The sequence below is a fragment of the Trachurus japonicus genome, chromosome 5, assembly GCF_045865225.1.
Source record: "Trachurus japonicus isolate A0001 chromosome 5, Traja_1.0".
Taxonomy (NCBI): domain Eukaryota; kingdom Metazoa; phylum Chordata; class Actinopteri; order Carangiformes; family Carangidae; genus Trachurus; species Trachurus japonicus.
Window position 1 is genome coordinate 10934564 of NC_140911.1, and position 14064 is coordinate 10948627.

General features: G+C 40.3%; 1 protein-coding gene across 1 annotated transcript in view; it reads right to left on the minus strand.

Moving 5' to 3' along the window:
* suclg2 (succinate-CoA ligase GDP-forming subunit beta) overlaps positions 1-14064 on the minus strand; it is a 96242-nt gene that overhangs the window by 74199 nt on the left and 7979 nt on the right. The window contains exon 2 of the mRNA XM_085776148.1: positions 1007-1148. Coding sequence (XP_085632274.1) covers positions 1007-1148 — 142 coding nt within the window. The remainder of the gene's footprint in view (positions 1-1006; positions 1149-14064) is intronic.

Consider the following 14064-nt stretch of genomic DNA (forward strand, 5'->3'; position numbering starts at 1 on the left):
GAGAGGACACTGAATAAAATATAAATCTGAGGGTGGAAATATACACTGTATGTGTTGGGCAGTTAGCTGTGTGGGAAGAAAGTAGAACGGGGAAGGTAGCGGATGGAAGAGAAGGCTTTGTGTGGGTGCATATAAATGTGTGTTAAATCATCTTTGCTCATGCAAGTAAAATGCATTTGTGAAGATTTGTGCTACAAGAATAAAATTAGAGTTTCAGTCACTTCCTTACATGGCTCAGAGCGAGTGTCTGGGGGCGAAACCCCAATTCTAACCAAGGATTAAAAATAAATAAATTATAACAAAAAAAAAAGGAAAAACAACAACTAAAAAAAACATACAAAGTGTGAGAAACTGAACACGAGAGGTTGTGAAACAAATTAGTGCGGATGAGTGCCATGATGAAAAACCGAGTAGGCACAACCACTAAGCTCTACAAATACAGGCTCACCACACATAAGCAAACACATAAAGATGCGATTAAACTTGATAAAACTTCAGCCCTGATTAACCACAGGCATCTGTACGTCCTGTGACAGGGCCACACAGTAATGCTGCACAAATAGTCCTGTTAAGGTTTTATAGCGTACAGCAGCGTGAGAACAGATCACTAACATCCAAATCAGTTTAAAATCAAAAATAATCTGCACTTACAGAATTGGTTCATGTGTACAGTTACTATATTGTATTTTGGGTTGTTGGTGACGGCAGCAAGTGTTAAAACATTAAACACTGTTGTTTCACAAGTCCAGCAAACTGTGTTAAATAAACAAAAGCCAGAAAAACCATTAAAAGAAAGGAGAGGAAATAAGGATTTTTTTGCCAAGTACATAATCTGCAATGTAATGTCTCAGTGGAAACTTTGTCTTTGGCAACACTACCATGGTTTAAAGATATCTAACTGACACCAGTACCGAGCAATTTCCAGTCCTATTAAGGAAGAGTGTTCCTTTCTCTGTAGAGGAAGGTGAACTGGATGTGTGTGTGTTTGTGTGTGTGTGTTACTCACTGAGTCTCTTTGCAGCCTCCAGGGCCTCAGAAGCCGTGTCGGCCACAAAGAAGCGCTGGACAGCAACGCCACTCTCTTGCATCAGCTTCTTGCTCTGGTACTCTTGCAGATTCAGCCATCTCCTGGGACTCAACCAGGTGCACTGTGGGAATGGAGGGGGGATGGAAAGAGAGAGGAAGAATGAGTGAGTCGGACTTTCAGCAAAAAGGAGTTAACACATTGCTATAAGGTTCCCGCCTGCCTAATGATTACAATTTTTTTTCTCTTCAGCTCCTCAACACACTCTCTGCTGGGGTGTTTTACATCATACAACACCAAAACACGCCGCCTCACACCTGGCTACTTCCTTCCTCCTTTTCGCTCCTCCTTGTCTCCCCCCACCCCTCCCAACACCTTTCTCCGTTTCCTTCTCCTGTAATGAGGCAGACAGCCTGGCCGGAGCTGCAGGACAGCTCAGATGGTGTTCGCTCCATCAGCAGACATTGGCCCTGTCAGCTCCAGCTGTTGTTGTCTATTAAAAGAAAATTGACTATTTAATGTCACGTAGAGACAGAGGCTGAGTTAGAGTCAGACTCCCTCTGCACCAGCCCACAGTGCCATGTGTACGGATGTGTGTGTGTGTGTGAACGACAATGTAAATGTTTTCACAGGAAACATCTTCAGGGAGTCGTTAAGAAGAGAGAGGCAGGTAAAGTAAAGTGAAAACAAGGATCATGAGGTAAATTGTGGTTCTGCATGTAAATGATGGTTCAGTCAGTGTGGGTACTACTCCATTATCCAGTCAAGGTAAAACTAACATGATAACCACACCGGGAACACACTGCATTATGCTGTCAGGTCAAATCAAATTATCAAATTAACCTAGTTACATCTGTTACTGCTACACAATAATATTCATACAAGGACACATGCATGCCATGAACAACTGAACACGGGGGCTTGTGTATATAATGCCAAGGATAATGGTTTCTTGTGACACTGATAAGGTGTTAGTGTATAGTATGCTGTTGCCATATGGCACTCTATTATAGGAATATTCTTTGTAATACACTATCAATATTACATCAATGTAGCAAAAGCAACTGCTCCACCACACCAGCTGTGTCCAAGTCAATATTCTGTGCTACACAATCATGGCCGGTTTTTAAAAAGAAGTAGCCAGCTAATGCAAGTTGACTCTATGCCCAACAGTAGGAAAAATACATTATTGTGGAGACGGGCACAACTAAAATATGACAATAGAGTCAAGCAGTGCACCACACCTTGAAATTGAATCAGAGTCCTTTTAAACTGCCTGACAAAAATGATGGTGGAGATATTTTTTGCTCAAACACCAGGTGCCAGACTGCAGCCAAAAAAGTTATATATGAAACCAATTTTTGTTTAAATGTGCAAGTTAGAATTGAAAGTAGCTGCATTAGTTTGAGCGTTAAATGATCATTAGACTTTGTTTTGGTGCCCACGGATACTCTTCTCTGACATTTCCCTTTCACTCTGTGGCTGCACATGCACACTTCATATGACACAGATGATGAATTTAGCTATTCCAGTGTTTTAAAGATCAAGCACCCGAGAGCTGATTATTAAAAAAAACCAGACACTTCACACACAAAATGAGGGAGGAGAAGACTGGTGGAGAGGGAGAGCCAACGAGAGGTCCCGACTCAGACACAAGTGCAGGCTGAAGGGAGCTGCTGACTGAGCAAGTGAAGGAGAAAATGTAGCTACTATTCTTTCAGTCACAATGGGTAACACAGCTCCAGTAAGAGGATGAAAGGACACATTTAATTTTTAATTTCCTTTTTTATTTCCTTCTCTGTCACAGACTTGCAGTATGTTGCGCTGGTTAAGCAAAACACAGAGTGACAACCGAGAGGCTTACAAACCCCAAGTCGAAGGAAACTTGATGGGAAACCTAATTTTAATGGATGTGGACCTGCACATTTTTTCATCACAATAGTTTTCACAAATGAACTCCACAAGCTTAAATATTATCACAAGGAATACAAAGCTAAAAGCTGTAAATGACTGCATCAGTTCGCAGCATGCCTTTTGACTTCACCGAGTTTGACAGAGGGAAGGTCTTAAGTTGACCATCCATGACACTGGGACAAAGCTCCAAAATGCCAACATGTCACATACAAAAACCACTGCATACATGATGAAAAACTAATGGACAGAGGAGCCGATCAAGCAAATCAAACATTTTTTAGAAGACTCGCAATGCAGTAAAAACTTTTAGGCTACAGTTTGATTCAATGAGGCATGGGGTGTGACCTCTCCCCCATGCACAACTCTGCGTCTTAAATTCAGCAGTCACTCCATCATTCATGAGCGGGAAAGAGTGGGAACATGAGGATAGGCTGAGAGCAGTGTGTTCATTCAGCCACCCTCTATCATTACATGATGGAGCCGGAGCGAGCAAAATGTAACCTCCACTAACCTTTAGTGGTTATTCATGATTAAAGGCTAATGAGCTTGGAATGATCGCTCTAAAGGGGAACGGCCAAGTCAAACCTTATTTAATCTACAACTAAGCACAACAGTCAATGGGCCTCAACTGAAAACAAAACCAATCCATGCCAAAACCAACCCTCTGTGTGCCACAGCACACTTTATTAGCATGCTTTCTCCACTCCAACTCTCCCGAGAGTCTGTCAGCAGACTTCATTAGAGCCAAAATGCGTTGTTTTCTGGGAGAATGGTACATGTTGATCCATATTGGCCTGCTCTCTCGCATAACTGAATACAGTAATGAGGGGCATCTGAGGGTCACCTCTGCAGCCTCATCTATGATACCATATGTTTCAGTTATTGCAGTATATGTTACGTGCAATGCCATGATTTCCAGTCTATCCTCTATAGCGGCAGTCTATAGCAGCCATTGCTGATGATGTGACTCCCTCGCAGCAGGTTGGGTTCACAGGCAGGGTAATACAGTATATGAAGCACATAAAGATCTGAAATGCAACATGAATATCAAAGGAAGTAATCTTTAAGAACAAATACAGAAAATAATTAAAGAAGGATGTAAGAAAATTCAAATTAACTTGAAAAAAACTAGTTCTGTCTGCCTATCTCTGAGCCAAACCTGTCTGTGTGGAAGACTTGGAGCATTTACTCTTTTTTCTGCCTGTCGCTTATTCCTACGTGTTCATTTCAGCAGAACCCATCCACACAGCCTTAACAAGCCAAGCTGCAGAACAGGTTTCCTCTGCTTTGTGGACTCATTTGACTGCTGTCAGGTACCTGCAGGGCCTGCTCTCTTAAAACATCCACTTCCCTTGCCATTCAAACTGTTCACCTTGGGAAGATGAGGATTGCTGCCACGGTGCTTGTCTGTCTCTATCTGTCAGTCCATCTTTCGGTCTATGTTTGATTAAAGAAAATGGCAAAGAGAGTTAGTTATAGGACCGGGTTATACACATTTTCCACAGGAAGTATCATCAGACACTTGACATCGCAACAAATTACAAAATATGTCTATCTTTTTAATCCAATGACCTAAAAAGAATCAAACTATGGTCAAGTCTGCACTGTGATCAGATAATGGCAAAATGTGGAACACTTTTATATCAGCAATGCCATTCTTCAGAGTTAGTCTCAACTGCACTAGTTCAAGCTTTTGCATGCAAAACTCGCACAACAACTTTTGAGTTGGAGACAACAATCCACCAGTGACAACATACTGTCACAATTGGCTTCACTTTTAGAGAAACTGGCAGGTTCGAGATAACAATAGAAGCATAAATCCCCTTGTCAGCTGTAGTATCCAGCACGACTAATTTTATCTGACAATTATTTATAACAGGGCTTGGAAATATTAATGTGATGTGAAAACTGAGTTAAAACGAAAGTCTCACAAGTTCAGTGAATAAGGGTACATTAGATCACAAAATCATTTTAAGTAGAAGAGAAACCATGTTTCTCAACAGAGGAATGCCCCGGTGAGTTTGAGAATACAGGAAACACAGACTGCCTCTTAGATAAAAGGGATATTGTTGCAATACACAGACTAATGAGAAAACATGGATAAACAGGGGAGTATGGTGAAACCACTGGTGGATGACAATAATGTGACCTGAAGTCACATGGGCCAAAAAGACAAGAATACTCTGATCTCAGCTGCCTGAAATTAGGACACACCTTTGTTGAGAGTCGGCACTCATGTGAATCCGCTGTTTACATTTCCAAACCAGTTCACTATCAATCTAATGCAAATACATGATCAGATTATCTCAGTGGAAATGGCTCCCATGTCTCCCAAATAAAGGAGTGAGGATCAGAGTGGAAAAAGAAGAATGTGGGCTTCCCAAAATAACAGCTGCTGCTGCTTCCTGGAGAAGTCAAGTGCAGCTAGAGGTGTCCCTCCAGGCACTGACAGTTACCTTTGGGCAAAACACCAGAGAATGGAAAGGAACCTAGGGCACTTTTTGGTATGTGCCTGACACAGAGATTGTGTCTGTATGGATTGAAATGGATGAAACAGACATTTTTGCTCATCAGTCTACACACAGTAAGACATAAGAGCAAAGTGAAAACCTGGTTTTAATTTTTTAAGGAGATTAAAAAACACTGAATTTCAGTATGAAAGTTTCACAGTCTCAATTCAGCACTTTGGTCAGTAACTCATTAATCAGACTGCAGTTTCGTTAATGACCTCTGTTGCCGCCAGTGTACCACAGTTGGAGTAATTTGCCTTTCATAGAAATACACCTTTTGTTTGTTTTCTTCCTTTAAACTGTCAACTCAATCAAAATTTTAATTAGTATTAGTAATCATCACATATATGAAACAAAATATTAGCGGCAAATAAAGAAAAATGTTGATTTGTCTTTAAGGTAGCACTAAAGCAAAACCTGTGTGAGAGACTCAGTAAGAAATTAGTAGACGTTCATTTTAACCCTAGCCCTCCTTTCATTTACAATGAATTCTTTAACCTGTTAGACCACAAAGAGTCTTAATATTGCCGTTTTAATGATGTCACATTTATTTCCATATTTCTTGTTTCTCAGTTTATAGCTTGAGCACTGAAGCTGGAGACAATTTTCCACATTGGTGACAACTGAGCTACCTGACTAACTGACTAAAACGAACGGCAGAGCCACACTGGGCTGGCAGGTAAACGCTGCAATGTGAACACATTGGGGATGCAGCAGAAAGATCTCATCAGAAACTAATTACATTTTTTTCCTTGACGGTTTTTAATAAACCATTACAAATTCATAATCAATATTTATAGTCAGCATATTTGAGGCATGTAATTGTTTTAGGTTGGTTTTTTTTCAAAGTGCATTAAATAGCACCTGGCTGGAACAAAACATTCCCTTTTAGTTCATGCCAACAGGATGTGTTATTATATTGAGAATTTATGAGAGAGTCATTCAAACTTCATAAATGATGAGCTCAGAACTTCCGTCATGTTTTAAACTTATTTCATTGTAAATAGGGTAACTGACTGTTGTACCGAGGAATGATGTTGCCTTTTTTCACCTGACCGTTATTTATAATGTTTATAATGACACAAGATTAGCGAATTAGCATATTAGTGAACTCTTTGAACTCCGCCTAGGCAGTGATGTTGATAGGTTTTCAATGTAGTGAGTCCCTGGGACCCACAGGTGGTGATTTGGGTGGGTCCCTGGGAAATTCAATGGGTCCCCAATAGGGTTGTCATAATACCAGAATTTTTGTAAATTTCCACGATTCTCGATACTTATTCGATACCACAATTTAAAAAAAAACTAGGGCCTAGGGATGCAAATTATCGATTAATTCATTAATCGATAGTTGATGGACCTCATCGATTCATTAACTATTTACTGATGAGCAGCTATTTTCCTGAGAACCTAAATTTAAGTTTAAGCTCAACATTCCTTATACAGGACTCTACACTAGTATTTGTTAGTATATTTTTAGAGCACAGCACAATGAAAAATGTTTAAGTAACACGTTATTTAACCTTTAAATAATGTTGAGGGTCCAATGTGACCCATTTTTACATTTAGGAACAGTAAAAACACCCTAAACATTTTTCCTCTGACTTTAAATTGAACTTGTTCTTGACCAACACAATATTTGATACAGATTAAATGGTCTTTCCTGCCACTACACTATGATGATTACTGTATTTACTTAAATCACAGCAGCATAAACTGATTTGTTTAACTCAACCTGATGTAAACATTAATAAAACTCACACAGGCAGCCCCATGTTGTCCCTGTGTGATCAGGGATGTGATTGGCCAAGGACAAAAAAGCAGGAAATTATACGGACCCATAGTGCGACCATGGGAGCGCGACACGGCAACAGTGCAGCCATTACACACAATGACATAAGGAGAGAAAAACCTCAAAAACAGCATGTCAATCAATAGGTGCAGATATTATTACAGTGTGTGTGTGTTGTAAATATCACACACACTGTCTGAGAGCCAGAGAGACAAGAGAGAGAGAACCAGTTATGGCAGGTGGAATTAGCACTTGATATTGAACTTATTTAAAAGGAAAACAAACATGCAGTAGGCTACTTGGCTCCATTTTAATATTTAATGATGGAAAAAAAGTTCTTGAACCATTGAGACCTTCCAGCCAGAATGTGTGGTACATGTCTAATATATTTTGTAGCTGCTCAAGTAAATTTAAAAGAAAGAAAGAAGCAGATTTAGTACTGACTGAGGTTCCTATCATTGTAATGGCAAGAATGGCTGGAGTGTATGAAACTTAAACTGAACTCAGAACTGGTCTAGTGGGGAGCTGTGGCTGGACAGCCCCCTTTACAGCAGGTAGCACACGCACGCACACACACACACAGACACCTGTTGCTGCGCTGTCTCTCTCTGTCCCTCGGATCTCTGGACTGTTGTTTTGGGCTCTAAGCATGGACGGCCCAACCCGTCCGGACGCGCTGGTTCGAGCCGGGTTCGCGCCGAGAATATGACTCGGTGAGGCAGGGCTTTTTTTTTTTTAACGGGTTTGGACTGAGAATTAATGCTCGTCGTAAATGTAAACACACTAACGTCAGCGCGTCACGTGCAGCACCACGCCGCTCCAACAAACACTACGGCGGCAAAAAAAAAAAAAAAGAGAGAGAGAGAGAAAAAACTACCGACTACCGCCGCTACGTCTTCTTGTTACGTTGCTGCTCAATGGTCGGGGCAATATCAACACCTATGGCTGTGTGGGTTAAATGGTGGATAATGGCCGTCCGCCGGTCATTCCCATGATTTTAAACACGAGTTGTTGTTAACAATGTATCATTTTTCATGGGAAAATGAGGTGCGTCCCCGGGACGCATGGATAGTGAGTTTACTGCGTCCTGTTAGATTTTAATGCGTCAGGGACGCAGGACGCGTACCTAGCAACATCACTGCCTAGGTGTGAATCATTTTTTCTCTAGTGAGTTTTTTCTTCATCATACTCTGGTATCAGCCTGGTGCCAGGATCTCAAGTCATTAATGAGCAGTGAATAACAACAGCAGCTCTTTTTGCGTATTGTTTACTACCCTCCTACCACTCTACAAAGACTTTTTGACACGCGCACAGGTATTCTTGACTACTGCAAATCCTAATTAAAAAGATGAAGTGAGGCTTGATAGCCTTGACACAGCTGTTTGTGAAATCTGCCATGGTAAAGTCAAGCAACGCTGTAATACAACCAGCATGCAGGCTCATCTGGTTCAGAGGTAAACAATGAGTAACAAAACAAGAGCAAACCTGTTGCTTTACCTACCAACATATTCTGGAAGAGATACTTTCCCTTCTTAATAAAAATAGATCAGAGTTCCCCAAAACAACCCCACATACCACACTTCTCCGACAAGAATTTATTTTTAGAATATCATTGAAAGAACTGAAATGTTACAGGTTTGATACCTGATAGAGAACGATGTGAGGAGATATTTCAAGAATCTACATTTTCATAGAAAATTACGGTTCATTTAAAAAGAGAAAACATGAAGTGATCAATACATTCATCAGTAATAAAGGTGAGTAACTGATAGAAATCTCTCATTTTGGTAGGTTTGCACTAAGGTGCGTACTATAAATTACGATTACTATATTGGATTTTGGCTGTGGGGACCTTTGTTTAACGGGGAACCTTTATCTCCCCTGAATTGCTGTCAACATCCTCCTGTCAATTTTCAAATAAAGGCATAAACCGTCCAGAAAACACTTCAAACAAAGAAAAAACTGCAGTTCCCTGATTAAAAAAAGAAGAAGAAGTGTCTGCAGTATAAGCCTGTGAACATAAAAATGTGAGCAGACAAGCCAACTCTGATTCCCAGTGGGCATTTTGGTATCCAATCACAGAGCTTAAAAGTCTGTTTCATGCACAACTGGTGATCTGAAGCTAAGGATTCCACTTTGTAAAAACCAGATAACGCTCTGAAAAGTTTAAATCAATCCACTTTTAGACTCCAGGTCAGTGGAATTCATCAATTATGGTGTAGTTTTGCAATAACCAACCATCTGCTACAGCTCTGACTCTTACATCGACTGGCTTCACGTCCATTGAAAAGCAGCTGAAGCACATGCAGGTACCGTAGTGATTACAGCCTATAGCCAAACCAAAACACAACTGCAAAATCATAAACCAACACTATTTAAAGTATTACTGTGTTTGCTAAAAAAAAAAGTATTATTTGTGGGCGGCTGTGGCTCAGGAGGTGAATGTCGTCCACTAACCAGAAGGTCAGTAGTTCGATCGCCTGCTCCTCCTACGCAAGTTGAAGTGTCACCAAATCGTGTTCTATCAGTGAGTGTAGACCTGAATGACTGAAGGTAGCATGTATTGTAAAGCACTTTAAGCGGTCAATAGAACTGGTAAGGCACTTCATAAATGCAGTCCATTTATTAGAAACGGCCAAGGAGACTTTCATGACTGTTTTCATGAACTTGAATATGAACATGAACATGAAAACAGGATAACACAACTAGGAACGATTCAAATTGAAATCTCCAGTGTTACAAGACCAAAAAGCTTCCCAAGTTGTGCAACCCACATGTTACAGAATTATAACACAGATCGATTTGCCACTTCCTTTCATATTGAAAAGAAGTTGGCCCTGTAGAAAATTGTCAAGTCACGATACAGCTGAGGTCTTGACAGGAGAGGAATAATCCAAGTGCAACATGTCTGCCCTGAAAGAATGCATTGGTGGATGGCAGTGTGGCAGCATCGCAGGCAGGCAAGCAAGCAGCTGGCCCACAGTCCCCTGAGACACTCTCTCTACAGTAATTATCATCAGCGGCACTCTAGAGACAACCCTACCCATTCTTTCTATCTAACTACTGCTCTACTTATTTCTAATACACACACAAAAAGAAGTAGAGAATAGACACACGTGGGATGCACTAGAAGATACACTATGGCAAAAACAAAGTTGTACCTTCTGACATGGGTCCTGGATGGGATAATGTATTCACAGCAAACTCTGTGACACACAAAAGCACTCAAGATCTTTCTTATGAATGTATCCAGGAGAAGTGAAGTGGGACGCAGAGGCAAGAGAGAGTGGTGACAATGATAAACAGCAATATTCTCTATTTATATATGGAGATGAGCAGAAAAAAAGAGACATTGAGGGAACAGATCTTACTAGCTCTGCCATTCGAAATGGACAGGATTACTCCGAAGCAATAATGTCAATGAACACAACTGGGATTGTAAGCTTTCACTTCAGTTACTAAGCCTCGTCCAAAGCTCTGTCGCCTTCATCTTAATTTACCTAATAAAAATTATATAGGCTCAGGGTCAAAACACCAGAGGTAATGTCTAAAACAGGGAGAGACAGCTTAGTCCCAAGCAGGTTCATTCTTAATAGACTATGTTGTTGACAATGGTTAAAATGGATGAATAAATAATGTGAAACTATAAATAGGACGCTTCAAATAGACCCTGTAATTGGTATCATCTGATACTGCTCAGCAATAGGTGAGTGGCCCCAAAACTCCTTATCCGAGCAATCCTAACAAAATGCATACCTGGCTTTTCCCTTAGGTCAGGGACACGTTCATTTACAGGAAGAAAAGTATGCCATTGCTAAATCCATGACGACAGCGTTAATGTAACACCACTAGCCTCAATTATGTTTTATGTGTTCACTTTTCAGTAAAAAACCTTCATTACAAAATTCAAACATGACAGAGGAGAAGGAAGCTCAAGTCATCCTGATGAAGCACTTATTCTGTGCAAGAATTTTGCTTTCAGCAGGCTTGCAGCAAGAATCTTGACATTCAGCGAGTGATCACAAAATGTCACGGCAATACACTTAAGCAAGGGTGGATACTGACTTTTTTCTCTCCCTCTCTCTTTCTCTCTCTCTCTGTCTCTCTCTTCAAAAAGGGCTTTTTGTTTTAAGCCAAAAACAAAAGTCCTCCTTTCAGTCAGATCCTTGTGGTGTTTTTGATTAATGTTTAGATCAAAGTTTCTAAGTTTGGGAATGCTCACGTAGTGAGGTGGAGATAGGTGTGAGTTTCAAGTACATCTACATTAAATTGGCTATTATCTGAGGTTGACTGAGGTTAGTTCTGTTAACTAAACATACATCAAGCATGGTGTACTGGAGACGAGATGCACAAAACATTTTCATTTTGATGATTTTCCATCTGATTGATGTCTGAAAATACTATTAAAATACCAAAATCTTAATTTTATTGTAATTTGGCCTTCACAATAATTAAATCATCATTCATATGGGCTTTAGACTGAGAACACTATTTGAAATAGCTGTCTGACACAACATGCTTTTTCCTCGGCACCTTTACCACTATTTGATTGGCTCTGATGGCCGAGCACTTTTGAAAATCAAAAAGCCAACAAGTTTTGTATAGCTTTGTTTGAAGTACATCTGTTTCAACACGACTTCTGATTCCAAGGCAAATGCATTAAGAGTCAAAATGAAAATATTCTCATCAGAAAAACCCAAGATTTCATCAGCTATAGCCTACTACCCGGTGAGGTTTTGAGTTCATGTTGATATCTTCATACATAAAAGCCTTCCTCAGATATGATCTCAAAGCTTCTTCATAACAGTTGACTATTTGCTTAAGATTAGCACACTGCACTCATGTAAATATAATTATTTTTCAATGACGGTGAAAATACAACAAATCAGTGTGCATTGCAACTTTGACTTGTTCGTGATACTAAAGCACTTGGAAGAAAAAAAATCACATTAAAATGATGTAGCACATTAACACAGTTTGATGTTGTGGATTCATGTTAAGACAAATGCAATTACAAAGTTGGTAAACAAACCAAAAGACAAATATTCAGAGACATTTCTTAAAACTAAATTGTGTTGACGCTCACAAGTTTAAAAAAGAACAGAAGAATAGTTGGAACATTGAAATGTGCTGAATAAACTATGTCACCATACGGCCACTCTCCCCATAGAGCATCCAGAGTGGAGTTACCCTCACACAAAGGCACACAGAGGACAGACAGCAGCTGCATCAGGTTGCCAAGTCCCTGTCTCAGCTGTACTAATCCACGAGTGGCATTGAAGGACAAAATCTCGGTATTGTCAATGATACTCTGACAACACTTCTTTGGCCGGTCCATATGGTATTCAGCACGGCGTCATGCAACATCAGGACTCCTTCTAAGAGGCACAAAATTGTGCAGTCTCATGTTTGGTTGAGAGCAGCATGCACAATGTCAAACCACACTTGTTATGAGAAGTGTCATCACATTGAGGATGTCTGATCTTGGCACTTTCCAAAGTCATTTCAAGACATGCCACTACTCTGTCGTTTGCCCTTCTGTTAAACTTAAGGAGTCAATATCCTAGGGCTAATTTAAAGCAGTTGTCTTTATCACTAAGAGAGAGTGGAACAATGTCAAAAAGTCACCATCTGACAGAGTGGTTCTGGCTCCTTTGGAAATTTATTAGAGCCATAAGCCTTAATTTACAGGGGAAGGTTACAAAGCAGGCAATCACCTTTGATCGGGCCCATAAACAGCAGCCAGTCGATGCCACGCCGCTCATCAATCTGTCACTCAAAAATTCAAAGGGTTGACGACGCAGGTTAAAAAACACATTTGTTTCTTGAATGGCAGTGAAACCAGACAGAATCCAGCAAATAGTGAGTGAAGATGTGATGCTGCCCTGGCAGTTGTATCACTAAGGGAGCATTATCTCTGAACACAGGCTATTTATCTAACTAAGGACATGAGCGCTGTGGCTTCAACAATCCAGCCCAGGCTATTTCTGGAACACAAAGTCTATACGTGCTGGTGTGATGCTATGGTGATATTCACAAATAATTAATTATGACTTCATGAAATCATTACACACTCGCTGACAAGGAGTTGAGCTGCAAATTAGAGAATTATTTGATTACTTGTGCACATCCATCACACTTACCACATCATGTGCATGTGTGAGTCATTTTGTGATGTTAATTAAGCTGAAGTCATATAGTTGATTTATCTACTGACACATATATCAATAAAGATTACTCAAATGATTAAGTAGTTAAATAAACACTAAAATAATAATAATACAATTTTGTTTCCCTTTCCAGGGTTCCAGACTGCCCCTAAATGTGGGCATTTTGAAACAGTGCAAGTAAATTTTTCATCTACTGTACTTGCGCATCTGCAACCAGTAAATTGTCTGTTTTATTTTTCAACACTGGTGGTGAAACATGGAAAGGGTGCCTTAAATAAATCTGGAATCTGTCATTACAGGTGGCAGGTCAATGTGTGTTAGGATCATGAATGAAAAAACAATGTGAATATTTGCTTTGCAAGGCGATTTACGGTGTGCCTGTGTGTGCCTGTAAATTTTCTGCTTGTGCTCCTAAGATTTTAAGTCAGAGGCTCCTGTAGTCCGAGTAAAAAAAAGTTAGTCCGTAGCCCAGCGTTCTGTTTCACTTTGCACTTATACTTCAGAGGGGAGGCGGGGGGCTGGAGCCAGTCCCTGCTGACGTGGGGTGAGAGGCGGCTACATCCTGGACAGGTCAGGAGTTTATCACAGGGCTGATACATGGACACAGACAACCATTCATTCTCATACTCTCACCTATTGGCAGAGTCACCAATTACT